At 37.1% G+C, this 17,531-nt stretch overlaps 1 protein-coding gene across 7 annotated transcripts in view; it reads left to right on the plus strand.

Annotated features, from left to right (window-relative positions):
* The window catches only part of Rttn (rotatin), a 186,230-nt gene that overhangs the window by 53,388 nt on the left and 115,311 nt on the right, over nucleotides 1–17,531 (plus strand). For all 7 annotated transcript variants that reach the window (XM_031366214.1, XM_031366216.1, XM_031366219.1 and 4 more), the window contains 5 exons: nucleotides 1,369–1,508; nucleotides 4,300–4,471; nucleotides 6,061–6,160; nucleotides 12,624–12,712; nucleotides 13,667–13,784. In XM_031366214.1, coding sequence (XP_031222074.1) covers nucleotides 1,369–1,508; nucleotides 4,300–4,471; nucleotides 6,061–6,160; nucleotides 12,624–12,712; nucleotides 13,667–13,784 — 619 coding nt within the window. The remainder of the gene's footprint in view (nucleotides 1–1,368; nucleotides 1,509–4,299; nucleotides 4,472–6,060; nucleotides 6,161–12,623; nucleotides 12,713–13,666; nucleotides 13,785–17,531) is intronic.

Raw genomic sequence — 17,531 nt, forward strand, 5'->3', positions numbered from 1 at the left:
TCAGGAGCTCGTGCTTATGCTCAGCTCTCTAGGACTGGTGCTACCCCCAGTGGACTGAGCCCTCCTGCATCAGTGAATCATCAAGACGGTCTCCACCGACATACCCACAGGCACATGTGATTTATGTGGTCCATTGATTCAGGCTTTCTTCTCTGATGACTCTAGATTGTGTCAAGTTCACAGTTAAAGCTTTTAGGACATCTAAGAATAAGCTTCAGGAACATTTTCTATTCTCACTTTTATATTATCTACGTTGTATTGTGTTACTTGATGTAAAAATTTATGTAGAAGAAATAGCTGTAATTGACTGGAGACAGACTGCAGCTTCCTATGGATGATGGTTATGTGTTTCCAATGGACACATAGGTTTTGTCCTTGAAGCTCATTGGTGCCGTTTTCTACATGGAGTTCCTATAGCACTCCTGCTTTGCTACTGCTCACATTTTGGAAAACAGACATATCAGCCTATTTTCCTTAAAATGTACTTTAAAACTTATTTTACTTTTGATTTAGTTTTATTTCAGCTCCTAATCTCATGTATGTAGGCTATTTTCAAAAGAGGCTCTATTATTCAATTGACTTGAAAGGAATTAATGAATTGCATGACATGCCTGTATAATTACTATTATTTTCAAGTTGAAAACTTAATATGTAGATGTACCATATTTTCTGTATCCATTCCTCTGTTGAGGGACATCTGGGTTGTTTCCAGTTTCTGGCTATTATAAATAAGGCTGCTATGGACATAGTGGAGCATGTGTCTTTATTACATGTTGGAGCATCTTCTGGGTATATGCTCAGGAGTGGTATAGCTGGGTCCTCTGGTAGTACTATGTCCAATTTCCAGAGGGACTGCCAAACTGATGTCCAGAGTGATTGTATCAGCTTGCAATTCCACCAGCAAAAGGGGCTAGAGAAAGAACCCAAGGAGCTGAAGGGTTTGCAGCCCCTTAGGAGGAACAACAATATGAACTAATTAGTACCCTTCAAGCTCCCAGGGACTAAAACTCCAACCAAAGAGTACACATGGCTCCAGTAGCATGCGTATAGCAGAGGATGGCCAAGCTGGTCATCAATGGGAGGAGAGGACCTTGGCCCTGTGAAGGCTCTGTGCTCCAGTATAGGGGAATGCCAGGGCCAGTAAGCAGGAAGGGGTGGAATGGTGAGCAGGAGGAGGGGGGAGGGGACAGGGGATTGTTTTAGTTTTTTTTAATTTAATTTAATTTAATTTTTTTCTTCTTTTCTTTTTTTTTTCTTGGAGGGGAACTTGGATAAGGAGATATTGTAAATAAGAAAACATCTAATTAAAAAAAAAGAAAACAATATGAATAAAACTGAATGTCAATTTCTCTTAAAAAACATTCTTAGGGCTATGCTGATACAGAAGATCCTTTAGGCAACTGCATTCTCCTTCTAAGCAACGTGAGTTCTGAGGCAGAAGAAGGCATTCTCCCCTGCACTACCCAGCTGAAGTCTGTGCTACGACTTTTGCTAGTAAAAAAACCTGCGTGAGTACAATGTAATCTTTTGAATAAAAAAGATTAATGGAGGCATCCTAGGGGAATGTAGTAATTATATGAATCTGAAACAGAACTAAAGAACGGAAGTAAGGAAGGTGGCTCTGTGTCATTACCTTGGAAAACCAATCTGTGTGTAAAAGTGAGCAGTGTAAAGTCATTGACTACTTTCCTGAGGTGCTTTAATCTCATTTGCTTTGTGCTATTACTTGTAAAAGCTGAAAGGAGCCCTTTTCTTGACCATCATTGGTGTGGATATCATCTATCTTTCTTTTTTTTTTTTTTTTCTTATTCAATGGAACAGGAGTCTTCTCTGTTCCTTTATGTAGTTACTCGTGGATGCATTTCCCCTCACTGAGAAGAGGAATTTAAAGTCAGGTAGTGATGAAGAGTATTCAAGAATACAGGAAGATCAGTCTTTTTGATTTAACTAATTTATTTTAAAATTTTTATATATTTTTATTTTATATATATGGGTGTTTTGCCTGCACATATTTCTATGTACCACATCTGTGCCTGGTGTTTGTCTTGATCAGATCTCTTGGTACTGGAAATAGGATGGTTGTGAGTCACTGTGTGGATTCTAGCAAATGAACACCAGTCCTCTGTAAGAACAACAAGTGCTCTTACTTGCTGAGCCATTCCTCTAGCCTGAGAAATCTTTAAAATATTTTATTTATTTTTTAATGATGGGTATATACGTGTACATATCTGTTTGTTGGTGCCCATGGAGTCCAGAGATACTGGATCCCTTTAGAGCTGGAGTTAAAGGCAGTTGTGAGCTGCCTGGCTTGAGTTTGGAATCAAACGGTGTCCTATAGAACTCTTAACCTGTGTCCTAAGTGCTCTTAACTTCTGACCCATTTGTCTAGTCACAGACATTCTCTTGAGAATAGAAAAATTTTGTTTGCCCCAGATGGTAAAGAAGTATGTGGAAATAAAGCACTAAGTGAACAAATGGGATTCTGCTCAGGGACTGGCTTCTATGAGTATGCCATAGTCCCTGGGAAGCTCTAGTGTTTATTGATTTAGTCCTGTGCTCTTTTTCTCTTAACCAGCACCTCCATTGGATGAGGCAACATACAATTTGCTATTTGTTATTCTTTTAGGTAGATGTGTTATTATTTGTTATTCTCTTAGGTAGATTGTATTAGTTATTTTTGTTCATGCTGTGACAGAATACGTAACAAAAGCAACTTGTTTTACCTCACAGCTTAAGGTTACAGTCTCAGGTCTCAGTCTTTTATAGTGGGGGAGGTATGTATGACATCAGGAGCTTGGAGCAGCTGACCACATAAGTAGTCAACAAGCAGAGACAGAAGAATGCTGGTGCTTAGCTCAATTTCTTTTTATCCCATCCATATCCATAGGTCATGGGATGGTACCATTCACAGTTAGGTGAACACACCTTTGGACACACCTTTATAATCATGCCAGAGATATTTCTGTGGTGATTCTAAATCTAGGCAAGTTGACAGTGAAGATTATGAAACATCACAGGGCCCAAGATCTCTAGTAAGCAAAGACTCAACAGGATCCATGTACAAGGTCTGAACTATCTTTGAACTTAATGAATAATGAAGAACAATGAACTTAGCATAGTTTAACTTAGCTATTTTCTTCATTAGATTAATTTTATATTATTCCATCTATAAACTCAGTCAAGTTGGGAACCCTGTATACGGACTAATTTTATATTATTACAGAGTATATAAGTGTAGTTGAAAAAGTAGATAAGTATTAGGATAATTGGATTCTGGCAGTTAATACTAAACCTAAAAACATGGCAAGTTCATATACTAGAAAGGAACATACACCAAAACATGGTTTATTTTTCTGATCTCTGGCTTTTTATGGGGCTTGAAACTCCCTAAATCTCAGCTTCTGCATAGATATCTTTGCTTTAGAAGAAAGGAACAAGCAACATTGTTAGGCAAATGTATAAACCTTGCTTTCTTTTCTTCCTTTCTTTCTCTTCTTTCTTAGTTACTTTTCTATCAGCGTGACAATATACCATGACTGAGGTAACTTATAAAAGAAAGCACTTAATTTGGGATTCATGATTCCAGAGGTTAGAGACCATGACGATTTTGGTGTCGAGTCTGGCAGTAGATAAGCAGTTGTGGTCCTAAAGAAGCAGATGAGAGCTTACTAGTGATCCACAACTATGAGGCTGGGTGGGGTGAGGGGAATATGTCACTCCCAGTGACACTACTCCTCTAATAGGACCATACCTCCTAATTTTTCTCAAATAGTTCCACCTATTACAGACCAAGTGTTCATTAGCCTTTGGGGGCCATTCTCATTTAAACCACCATATTCTACTCGCTGGCCCCACATGAGTCTATGGGAACCATTCTTCAAACTACCACATCTTGCAGGTTTATTTTTAGACTGGCTTTATCACCACTATGATGCCAGGACTTCTCTCAAACTCCTGTGTTTAAGAGATCTTTATGTTATATACTTGGGCATTAGGGGCCACAGATCTGACATGGATATTAACCTCCTGAAGTTGATTGTTTTTTTTAATCTCTGTGAGTCTACCCAATTGATCTTATTAATTATCCTGAGTTTCTGATGTTATTTCATAAAACAATATTGACTTTATGAAAATAGGTCTATATGAAAGTTTTTTTGTAGAAACAGGAAAATATTAGTAATGGCAATATATATATGGATATTCATACTTTATTATGATAATTACATATAATTCTAAGCCTGTTTATAGATATTTATTTACATAACATAAAATATTGACTAAAATACCTTCTGTTTTTAGGGTTCGTTCACTAGCATTAAAACTTTTAGCATCTCATCTTAGCAGTGAAGAAGGGGCTGATAAAAAGCGCCCATTCATAGATGCTAGAGTTCTCTCCAGAGTTACTAATTTGTTTATTGTGAAAAGACCTATTGACCTTAAGTTGGATGACAGAAGAGAACTAGTTATTAAGGTAATCTTAACTTTTGAGTTGATTACTGTGTGGTAATTTGACATATTTATATAGCATGTATTTTATGTGGTGTTTTTCAGGTTGTGTGTGCATAGGAAGGGAGAGGGCTAATTTGGGGCTAGTTTTAGTCTGTACTGATCTAGCTTCTGGATGTGTTTGTTTACTGGGCAGGTATCACTTGAGTGCCTGTCAGGGAATATACCTTCTTTTTTCTTTTTTCTTTTTTTTGGGGGGTGGGGGATGGACAGGGTTTCTCTGTGTAGTCCTGGCTATCCTGGAACTCACTCTGTAGACTAGGCTGGCCTGGAACTCAGAAATTCACCTGCCTCTGCCTCCCAAGTGCTGGGATTAAAGGTGCGATCCATCACTGCCCGTCTGGATTATACTTTCTTTAACTGACTGTATGTGCTGGAAATACTAGTTATTCATGGAGTGTCTAAAACGCACTATACTTGAATACAGTGAGAACTTTTGTGATGAATTTTACTTTATTTTTCTAATTAAATAAAAAAAAGAAACCTATGAGTATGTAAGTATATATACTTATTACTACAATGCCCAGTTGAAGGCAGAAGAGGGCATTGGATTCCTTGGAGCTGGATTTACAGATGGCTGTAAGCCACTTGATATGGATTCTGGAGTTTGAACTCAAGTCCTTTGGAAGAGTAGCATATGCTCTTAATCTCTGAATTATTTCTCCAGCCATGTTTTTTAGTTTTTCAGTTAATTTCTTAAAATATATAAGATTTGTTTGTATGTGTTTGTGTTGGAGAGGAAAGAGTTTATTTCATCTTACAGATTAGTACATCATCAGGGGAAGCCAAGTCAGGAGCTTACAGCAGAAATCATGGATAGACATTGATTATAGTTGGCTCCCAGGATCAAGTTCAGGTATTTTTTCTCTTACAGTTCAGGCCCACCTTCCTAGGGATATACCACTCATAGTGGCCTGGGCCCTCAAGTGTCAATTAGCAATTAAGAAAATGCTCCATAGACTTTCCTATAGACTAATTTGATGGACTCAATTCCTCAAATGAAGTTTCCTATTCCTAGGTGTGTCAAGCTGACAGCTGAGATTAACCACCACTGAATACAATTTAGCAGAGGGTCCAAGAAAAAATAATGTTGCTTTTGTTCTATTTATATTGCTGCCCTTGCTATCTCAGACTCTGGCTTTGAAGTAAGCCAATCTGGTTGTTAAAACTACTGGACTTTTGTCCAGTGGCAGAGATGGTTAAAGAAGAAGACCATGGGATTTGCAGGATCGAGAGAAAATCTTTTTGAGTTATGAGTCTGAGTTGCTTTTCTCAGGTTAGTCTGGTGTAGCATACTAGGAAACCTAGAAGGTTTCTATGATATTTCTATGATTAATGGCCTATGACCTTTAGCAATTATGTTCATTAAAAAAGAGAAGGTTATTTGGACATCATGGTTGTTTCTTTTTAAGTTTCTCTAACATGTCATTGTTACAAATTTACATATAAATGTTTATTTAAGTAAGTTGACTGCAAGCTTTTGTTTTTAGGGCATGAACTGTAAAATTTTATTGGAATTGGAAGCAGGTGAAAATGTATATTTTTGATTTTCAGTTGGAGACTGTTAAAAAGGTGTATGAAATCTTCACCTCAGATGATGTTGATCTTGTTTTAAGAAAGTCAGCTGCAGAGCAACTAGCTGTGATAATGCAAGGTAATGAGGGTTTTGTTTTGTTTTGTTTTGTTTTGGACAGTGATTGTTGCTCACCTTGAATTTGAAATTGTTGTGTAGTAGTCTTAGTTATCAGTTGGCTGTTCATAGGCCAGCTCTAGCCTCTGACTTTTTTTAACCTTGAAGATTAGAGTGCCTTTCTATATGTTTGGAATTGTTAAAACCAAGACTCAAGAATGTGTGATAGCCCTTACATGTGACATTTACTACTCAGTTCTTCACAAAAAGTTTGCTTGTTAAGGACATTGTCAATGTTTTTCCATACGAAGTTGAGAATTGCTCTTTCTACATCTGTAAATAATTGTGTTGGAATTTTGATAGGGATTGCATTGAATCTGTAGATTGCTTTTGGTAAGATGGCCATTTTCATAATGTTAATCCTACCAATCCATGATCATTGGAGATCTTTCTGTCTTCCAAGGTCTTCTTTGATCTACAGCATGCCATTTGGAGGAATTACCAAATTATCGAATATATTGTAGAATATTAATGAAACTATGAGTATAAAGTTTTATATGTTTTTAAAATTTATTGGTATATGGTAATTTTGATTTGTACATGTTGCTCAGAAAAAAGAAATCATTGTGGGCTAGAGAGATGACTTAGTGGTTAAGAGCACTTACTGTTCTTGCAGAGCAGTTCATGGGTATGGTTAGGTTCCCAGCATCCATACCACACCAGCTTACAACCATCCATAAATCCAGATCCAGGGGATATAATGCCTTTGTGTTCTCAGAGCACTGATTGTTGCTATACAACATGTAGTTGGTATACAAATATACATTCAGACAGAACACTCATACACATAAAATAAAAAACGTGCATTGTAATCATGTGTATGTATGGCCTATTGTTTAAAAAGAGTATGTGTATGGTTTAAAAATAGACTAGAAAAAAAATACTGTTTGCTTTGTTTGTACTATTACTATTGTATAAGCTTCCAGTCTTTGTTAGTATTTAATTTTTCCTCATCTTTGATATGTACTTTAGTGCTTCTGAAAAAAAGCTAATTTGCATTTATATACTGAAAAGACATATGGTAAGTATTCCACAGTTATCCTGAGATTATTGAACCCTGGAATGAGATGATAGTTTGAAAATTCATAAACAGCATATTTCTGGTTTTCCTTTTTATTTCATTTTTTTTATTTTTTTGATTGAGACATAATCCAGCTAAAATATTGTCTAAATACCAAAGTAGACACTATAAATGAAGGCATATAGGTGGCCACAGGTATAGGAAAACATGTTTCCCACCACTAATTATTATAGGACTATAACTCAAAATCACATACTAATTAGAATGTCTGCTATCAAAAAGAGAAAAAACAAAACAAACAAAACCAAAAAGCACCTACTGTCAAGGTTGGACAAGACAGGAGCTCAGTCTCCACCTTTTATGCTACTGATAGGGGAGTGTAGCCATATGGAAAACAGTATGCAAGCTCCTCAAGGACTTCAGTACCAGACTGCTGTAATATCTAGCTAGCTCATCATTGGGTATATAGCTAAAAGATAAGAAATGATCATCTTGGAGAAACATTGCATGTGGTGATTAGTTTTATGACAGTTTGATATAAGCTAAAGTCATCTAAGAGGAAGGAACCTCAATTGAGAAAAATACCTCAATATGATCTGACTGTAAGACTTTTTCTTAATTAATGATTGATGTGTGAGAGCCCAGCCCACTGTACGGAGTAGCATCTCTTGGCTGATGGTCCTGGATTCTATGAGAAAGCAGAATGAGCAAGCTATGAGGAGCCATTGAAAAAGCAGTACCCTCCATAGTCAGCTCTTGCCTCCAGGTTCCTATCTTGTCTGAATTCCTGTCCTGGCTTCCTTCAGTGTTGAACTACAGTGTAGAAGTATAAGACAAATAAAGCTTTTCCTCCCCAACTTGTTTCTGCTCATGATGTTTTATCACAGCAGTAGTAACACTAACTAGGACATTGCTCTGTGTTTCATGTAACCCTGTTGGGTGTCTGGTTTTAATGACAGTAATATAGACTGTAGAAAATAGGCTCCAAATATGTGGAAGCTTGGCATGACACCCATAATCACAAGTCTCAGAAGGCTGAGGCAGAATGATTCTGTGATCATCTCAAAAATCTGGAAAGAAGGAGCTGGGTATGGTGGTACACACCTAAGAATACCAGTTCTTAGGTCTTGAAGACCTGAGGACCAGGAGTTCAAGGTCATTCTTAGCCACAGGATAAGTTCAAAGACCAACTTGGCCTGCCTATAGACCCGCTTCTAGATTCATGAATGAATGGAGAATTTTGGTTAAAAATTGAAGAACTTTTTTTTAGGATACTACTTCAATATTACTAACATTACAAAAGTAGAATTTGAAAATACCCTTTACTGTGTTTACTAGAAATTCACTTTTTAAAGGCTAGTAATAGAGCTAGTTATAATGATAGTTATATCATAGTATGAAAATACCTGTGATTTTATTAGTGATAATAGAGGAGAAAATTTGCATGTAAATTATTTGCCAATACTTGTAACAAATTTAGTGTTTCTGGCTCTAGTAACATCTGTGTGTATCTGTGTCTGTATGTGTATAAAATTCTTAAAATTTCTTTTACACATTCTAATATTTGAATATATGCTTAAATTTTTTCAGAAATATATAGTACATTAAAATTTCATTTTGTATTTCCTATTAATAACTTGAGAATGAAAATAATTTATTAATAGACTGGTGTTCATGTTCAACCCATATCTATATATTAGTTTGTGGAGATGTCTAACTATTTTGAGGTAAACTATTTGGGAAAGAGAAGAAATGAAAAAATATAGAGAAAAAATTACTGTGTAGAATTAAAATAATTCATGGATATTCCACACTCTGCCTAATATCCACCTATTAGTGAGTACATACCGAGTGGGTTCTTTTGTGACTGAGTTACCTCACCCAGGGTGATATTTTCTAGATCCATCCATTTGCTTGCGAATTTCATGAGGTCATTGTTTTTAATAGCTGAGTAGTATTCTATTATGTAAATGTTCCTGGGACCATTTGCTTGGAAAATTGTTTTCCAGCTTTTTACTCTGAGGTAGTGCTATTTTTGTCACTGAGGTACATTTCCTATGTGCAGCAAAATGCTGGGTCCTGTTTATGTTTCCAGTCTGAGAGTGGGGTGTTGAAGTCTCCCACTATTATTGTGTGGGGTGCAATGTGTGCTTTGAACTTTAGTAAAGTTTCTTTTATGAATGTGGGTGTCCTTGCATTTGTAGCATAGATGTTCAGGATTGAGAGTTCATCTTGGTAGATTTTTCCTTTGACCAGTATGAAGTGTCTTTCCTTATCTTTTTTGATAACTTTTGGTTGAAAGTTAATTTTATTCGATATTAGAATGGCTATTCCAGCTTGTTTCTTAGGACTATTTGCTTGGAAAATTGTTTTCCAACCTTATACTCTGAGGTAGTGTCAGTCTTTGTCACTGAGGTGCGTTTACTGTATGCAGCAAAATGCTGGGTCCTGTTTATGTATCCAGTCTGTTAGTGTATGTCTTTTTATTGGGGAATTGAGTCCATTGATGTTAAGAGGTATTAAGGAAAATTGATTGTTACTTTCTGTTATTTTTTTTGTTAGAGGTGGAGTTATGTTTGTGTGGCTATCTTCTTTTGGGTTTGCTGAAAGATTACTTTCTTGCTTTTCCTAGGGTATAGTTTCCCTCTTTGTGTTGGTGTTTTCCATCTATTGTTCTTTGTAGGGCTGGATTTGTGGAAAGATAGTGTGTAAATTTGGTTTTGTCATGGAAAATCTTGGTTTCTCAGTCTATGGTAACTGAGAGTTTTGCTGGGTACAGTAGCCTGGGCTGGCATTTGTGTTCTCGTAGGGTCTGTATGACATCTGCCCAGGATCTTCTAGCTTTCATAGTCTCTGGTGAGAAGTCTGCTACAATTCTGATAGGTCTGCCTTTATATGTTACTTGAGCTTTTTCTCTTACTGCTTTTAATATTTTTTCATTGTTTTGTGAACTTGGTGTTTTGACTATTATGTGACGGGAGGAATTTCTTTTCTGGTCCAATCTATTTGGAGTTCTGTAGGCTTCTTGTATGTTCATGGGCATCTCTTTCTTTAGGTTAGGGAAGTTTTCTTCTTTAAGTTTGTTGAAGATATTTATTGGCCCTTTAAGTTGGGATTCTTCACTCCTATACCTATTATCCTTAGGTTTGGTCTTTTCATTGGGTCCTGGACTTCCTGGATGTTTTGGGTTAGGATCTTTTTGCATTTTGCATTTTCTTTTACTGTTTGGTCAATGGTTTCTATGGTATCTTCTGCACCTATGATTCTCTTTTCTATCTTTGTATTCGTTGGTGATGCTTGCATCTATGACTCTTGATCTCTTTCCTAGGTTTTCTGTCTCCAGAGTTGTCTCCCTTTGTGATTTCTTTATTGTTTCTATTTCCATTTTTAGATCCTGGATGGTTTTGTTCAATTTCTTCACCTGTTTAGTTGTGTTTTCCTGTACCTCTTTAAGGGATTTTGTGTTTCCTCTTTAAGGGCTTCTAATTGTTTATCTGTGCTTTTCTGTATTTCTTTAAGAGAGTTATTTAAGTCCTTGTTAAAGGCCTCTATTATCATCATGAGATGCGATTTTAAATCAGAGTCTTGCTTTTCCGGTGTGTTGGGGTATATCCATGGCTTGCTGCATTGGGAGAACTGGGTTCTGATGATGCCAAGTAGCTTTGGTTTCTGTTGCTTATATTTTTACACTTGCCTTTCACCATATGGTTATTTGTGGTGTTAGCTGGTCTTGCTGTCTCTTATTGTGTCTTGTCCCTCCTGTCAGCCTGTGTGTCAGCACTGCTGGTGGGTCAGCTCTCTCCCAGCTGGATTTGGGTATGGAGAGCTATGGCACAGAAACCGGAAGGATACTCTGTTTCTTAGTTTTTATAATTTTATTTATTTTTTGTTTTTTAAATTTTTTATAGTTTTCCTAGACAAGATTTCTCTGTGTAGTCCTGGCCGTTCTAGAACTCAGTCTTAATTTAATTTTTAAAATTTATTTATTTATTTATTTATTTATTTATTTATTTATACATACATTTATACATTTACACTAAGCACTGTCCCCTTCTTCCCCTCACAGAGACCGTACCCCTTTCTCTCTCCCATTTTCTTCTTAGAGGGTGGGCTCCGCTGGGTATCCCCCCATCTTGGCGCATCAAGTATTTGCCAGGGTAGGAGCATCCACTTTGACTGACTGCCAGACAAGGCAGCGTTTTTGGAATTGATTCTTCAGTCAGGCTACAGCTTTAGGAATAACACCACCTCCCCACCCCCCATCTCCCAAGTGCTCCAGTTTTTGGGAGACACACATGGAGACTGAGCTGTACTTCTGCTACTTATATGCCAGGGACCTCAGTCCATCCTGTGTATGCTTTTTGGTTGATGGCTCAGTCTCTGAGACTATCAGAAGAACAGGTTAATTGTTGGTCTTCCTGTAGGGTTCTCATCCCTTTCAGGACCTTTAATCCTTCTCCTGTCTACTTCATAAGAGTTCCCGACCTCTGTCTAATGTTTGACTATGGGTACCTGCATCTGTTTCAGTCAGCTAGTAGACTGAGCCTCTTAGAGGATAGTTATCTAGGCTCCTGTCTGCAAGCATAACATCTCTGTATCATTAATAATGTCATTGCTTGGTGCTTGCCTGTGGGATGGGCCTCAAGTTGGGCCGGTTAATGGTTGGCCGTTCCTTCAGTTTCTGTTCCATCTTTGTCCCTGCATTTCTTTTAAACAGGATAAATTTGGGGTCTAAAGTTTTGTGGGTGGATTTGTGTCTACTAGGGGCCCTGCCTGGTTACAAAAGGTGGTCTCTTCAGGCTCTGTGTCCCCACTATTAGGTATCTTGACTAATTTCACCTGCATTGAATTCTGGGAGCCTCCCCCATCTCAGATATCTGGGACTTCCTAAATTTTCCTCCCAGCCCCCAACCCCTGGCAGCTGTAGATTTCTATTAATTTTCCTGGCCCTTTGGGTCTCTTTGCACCCCCGATTCTGCCGCCCTAACCCCATTCCTCTCCTCTCCCCTTTCCCACCACTTTCCTCTCTCCCTGTGCCTCCTTCATCATGGGAATAGATGCCAGATTTGCTTGTAATTTACATGTTTCCACAGTGAACAGATCATTAAAAATACTTTGTCTTCTAATTTCAGCCTTAGGTATACCCTAGTTTTAGTAGCTAGAAATTTGTGTGCATAATTGTTTAATATATTTCAAAAAAAATTTTTTTTTTCATGACAGGATTTCCCTGTGTTGTCCTGGCTGTCCTGGTACTCACTCTGTAGACCAGGCTGACCTTGAACTCAGAAATCCACCTGCCTCTGCCTCCCAAGTGCTGGGATTAAAGGCGTGCGCTACCACCGCCCCACTCAAAATGTTTTTGAAGCTACAAAACACTTATTTAACTTTTAATTGTTTTGCCTGTAGATATTAAAATGCATGCTGTGGTGAAAAAGTTATGCTTAGTTGAGAAGATTATTCAATATTTAAATGAATTCGTGAGTCAAGATGGCAAGGTAAGACAATAAAGTTTGGACATTTGTTTTAGAATGACTTTTTTTGTAAAATGAGGTTATTTCTGCATGCCTGTGTGTGTGTGTGTGTGTGTGTGTGTATGCATGTGTTGTATGGTGTATGCATGTAGGTGTACTTGCCTGTGCATGGATGTGTAGAGGCCAGAAAGTGAAATTGGATATCTTCTTTCCCTCTCCATATTATTTTTGAGAAAGGGTTTTCCATTGAGCCTGTAATTAACTCAGGGTTTCTGTGGGGCTAGCTGGCTAGGGGTCCCCAGAATCTGTCTTTCTTCACCCACCAAGTTCTGGTCTACTCTACTGAGATTGTCCAAGGATGCCTGTGATCATAGCCAGGTCCTTCTGCTTGCCAAGCAAGTGATTTCCCTGCTGTGCTATGTCTGTAGCCCAATAGGTTGATTTCATTTGTTTGGAACTGAATTTAGAGAGAATACTTGGATTTTTAGTCTCAAAAGGGATACCCACTCATCTGATTTTTTAACATTGTTTTATTTCTAAAAAATGTTTGTAAAGGAGAACTAAGCTTAGTTTTATAAAGAGAAGTGTTGCTTTTATTTTTAAGTAATTTTTAAAAATTAAAATATTCATTAGTTTACAGGTATAAGGGTTTCCTGAATGTATGCTTGTGTATCATGTGTATGCCTGGGTCCTATAGAGGCCAGAAGAGGGCACTGGATTCCCTAGAAGTGGAGTTATACACAGTGGAGAGCCACCCTGTGGGTGCTAGGAGTTGAATTTGGGTCCTCTGCAAGAAGAGACAGTGCTCCTTAACCACTGAGCCATCTCTCCAGCCCCATGTTTAAAGTAACTCTTAATGTAATTTTAACAACATAATATTTAACATCTTTTCATTTTAGTTTCATATAATTTAATGAGATAGGAGTTAAACTTGGAATAAAATAATGTGGTATATTTTATCTCGTTTCCCACTGGCAGGTTATAGAATGCTTGATTCAGCCATGCCTCACACTCCTGAGGAAGGTTTTGTATGCTGACCCAGTTATCCGTGTTTCCTTGTCACAGCAGGCCTCTCTCTTGACCCTGTTACTCAGAGGTGAGTAAATAGTGCCTGAAGGACTCCATATGTAGCTTTATGTGTTCATCCTCTGACTGGAGGTAAAAGTTACTTCCCATTGTAGTAAAATATAGCTGTTTATAACTAACTGAAAGAGTACTCTTGAAAAGCACTTAATACATGTGCAGAAATACCCTTTCTACTGTTGTTGCCTAAGTACGCAGCAGCTGAGAAATGCTGAGTGAGCTTGGATAGGTCTCTGCACCTCCTAATTAATATGGAGTTTACTACTTATATGGCAAGCATTGTTTGTGAAGAGCAAGGTCAACTGCTTTTTCTTCCTTTTCCTTATATCTGTGTCCTATCTCTGTTTTCACTTGCACCTTTGTTTTGCATTTGCATATGACATCAGACTGGGATTGAGACTGGAGACCCAATTCTATCACACTGAGTGACTTACTCTGAGCATCTGTTTATGTACATAATTTTGAGAAACATTTTAAAAATATGCTTTTAAAAAATAAATCAAGGTTTGATTGGATTTTAATAATATTTAGATAGAAAAATATGGATTTATCTTCTTTATTAACATTTGCTTTTAATACAGACCTTGGTATTTTTGTATGAGGCAGGGTTCTTTAGAGGAACAGAACATAGAATGAGTGTATTATGCAAAGGGATCTGAAGACAGGCGAGCAGAGAGCACAAGTCCCTTAGATTCTGTCTGTGCTGCCGCCCCAGATCCAGCAGAGGCTGCCTTGGTTCCCACCTAAGGCTGACCAGCAGCACAGTGTTCTACAAGCACTGTGTTTCCTCTATCTTTACCTCACTGCTTTTAATTATTCTGAACAGGCATTTTGGTCAAATATTTCTATTTTGTGACCTGTTATGCATTGGTGAGATAAATGAGATTTATATTAGAATATATAATGTAAAATAATTTTATTTTACATTTTATTTTAACATTTTCCCCTCAGTGACAATCTGCTTACAAAATGAGTAGGACACAGTTTAAGGAACGTTTGTGAAAGTCCAAACCAGGCTAAAAAAAATAATAACCTTTCATTTTTAAGGTCATAAAATTGTATTAGTGGGCCTTGAGATTTTTTTATAGATCTTTATGTAGTGATCACCTGATGGAATAGCAAGTATAGACTTCTGATTTCATCTTTCCTCTTTTAAAACATTCATTTTTCATTTGTTACTTTCTTTTTCAAATTTATGTTTTTCAGACAGGGTGTCTGTGTAGCCATTTTTGACTAGAACTTACTATAAGGTAGTCTTGAACTTGAAGTGATCAACCTGTCTCTGCCTTCTGAATGCTAGCATTATAGGTGTGTTCCACTGTGTCTAGCTTCCAAGTTTTTATTCATGTTAATAATTATCTTATTAACCTCTTTAATTTCATTTAGTCTTCCATTTGAATATTTTTTAAAAATTATTCAAATACAGCACTTATGAGTATCAAGCAGATACTAAAGTACTTTTGCATGTGTGGGATGGTGTTTAGAATTAAGCTGAGGTTATGTGTGCTCTAGACAAGTACTGTCCCAGTGAGCCACACCCCTAACTTTCAAAAGCACTTTCATGGCAAAATAAGCTGTTACTTTTGGTATTTTTTAGCAATTGTTCTCTGCCATGTATATACAGGGAAATTTTCATTTTTAACCTGCTACTCTGCCATGAAACCTTATTTCTCTGTAAGCATTTATGAAGCACATTTTATGTTCTAGGTGCAGTGGTAGGCCCTTTTATTAGTTATAAGCATGGCAAATGGTCTGTTGGAGAGTCAAAGTCTTTGATAAGTAATTAAAAGTACAGCATAATAACACCTGAAAGTGGGATTCCTGGTACCAGAGGAAGTGTTGAGTGTATTAGTGTTAGGGAAGTTTTAGATGATGCTCTAGGAAACATGGTATGTAAGCCGGGAATTGAGCATTGCATGGGAGTTCAGATAGACATGACTAACTTCCTGATAACAGAAGAAGATCATGTTCCACATGTTAGCTCATTAGGAACAGTGGAAGTTGAAGGAGCGTAAATGAAGAGGAAGTGGAAGGATGTAAGGAGGGCAGCTAGAGATTGTTAAATGGGAACATGTATTTTAGATATTATTCTGTCCTATCATGGAAAATTGATTGTCAGGCTTTAATGATTAAATAACCTTGCAAAGATCTGTTTTGAATTATAAACTTGCTATGACAGAATCTTATACTGTATTACAGGGATAGAATCTAAGTTAAATAGTGTGGGGATAGGAGTAGGAACAGGGATGGAGTAGGGGAGGGGGAATGGAGGCAGAGATTATGAAGATTCCTGGGATTTGTACTCAGGGTTAGGGTTAGAGTTAGGGTTAGGTTGAGATCAGCATCAGGGTGCAGATCTAACTTCATTGTTCAGTACAGTTTTTCAGCTAATCAGGGGCATTACACATGTTGTCCTGCTGAGTGTGATTCACTTGCCCACTCTCTAGGGGAGGGGATCAATCACCTTGGGAGATTCCCATTCCTGTGAAGAGGGGAAGCAGCCATCTCCCTGACCTCAGGTCATTTGCTCTGATTCACCAGTGTGCTGGGAGCTATCATAGATCATGTTCCATGTGCATCTGATCAGGATTCCTGGAGGAGTGGCAGGAGCCATTGGCACTTTGTTCTCTGTCCCACTTCTTCCTCTATCAGGTTCACTCCCATAACCCCACAAGATAGTATTCATTTTACCATAAGAGAGGGAGGAAATCAAGGTCTCCCAGGCACTTGGGAGCTTCGGCCTAGTCATAACACCAGATATGTAGTAGAGGTAGGAGAACTCCAAATTTTTTTATCTGTTTTTTTTTAAATGATAACAAATTACATATCCCCATTGCAAAATTCCAGACAGTAAATAGCTATATAAAATAAAAAAAACTCTATAGGTTTTCATCATCTGTTTTTTTTTTGTTGTTGTTTTTGTTTTTTTTACTATCCCTAAAGAAGAGCATTGTATTGTCATTTTATTGTCTCAGATTTTATATTTTCAAAAATCATCTATCATCTTATGCATGCACTGTCATTAGAACTGCTACCCTTACTCTGGAATATAGTTAAGTTCTTTGGGCCAATTTCTTTTCAGATCTGCTATGACTGGGAGAGTCTCATTTAAAATTTTTCTTGTAGATAAAAATAATAGTTCAAATAGGTTGTAGAGTAATAGGGATGAGAAAATGAGGCTGTTGAGGAGAAGATAACCAAACTAAAATGTGCATGAAGTTTTGCTACCTAAGTAAAAGATAAAATGAGGGAGTATACTCATATGATCTGAGGGAACTGGTGTGGGTTGGCGTGGGAACTAAAGGTTTAAGTAGATATTGCACAGGGGGATGGGGGAAAGACTAGATGGGGGAGAAATGAAAACTAAGGATATATAAAGTATCCTATGCAACCTTACTGGTTCGTAAGCTATTTAAAAATACAACAGGAAATGAACTTGTATTATATTTAAAGTCTCCAATAAGCTTAAATATTTTAATGGAAATTAAATTTAAGGTAAAGATCCAAATCCTTTTTAACACTATATATAGTCAGTTGTATTTCAGAAATTTTTTACTCTTTATATACTCTAAAACATTCTGTCTCTACTGAGGGGAAATGTCATTTTCACATTAGTTCATTTTTATATGATTCTTATTTCCTTACTTTTAAGGTTGTATTTTTTATGCTAATTACATATTTACCTTTTTGCACAATTAAGAAAAATATATTTTTAAAATACAGATTTCTTGTTTGTGCTTCTATAAATTTAAGATTCTGT

The sequence above is a fragment of the Mastomys coucha genome, unplaced genomic scaffold (assembly GCF_008632895.1).
Source record: "Mastomys coucha isolate ucsf_1 unplaced genomic scaffold, UCSF_Mcou_1 pScaffold13, whole genome shotgun sequence".
Classification (NCBI taxonomy): Eukaryota; Metazoa; Chordata; class Mammalia; order Rodentia; family Muridae; genus Mastomys; species Mastomys coucha.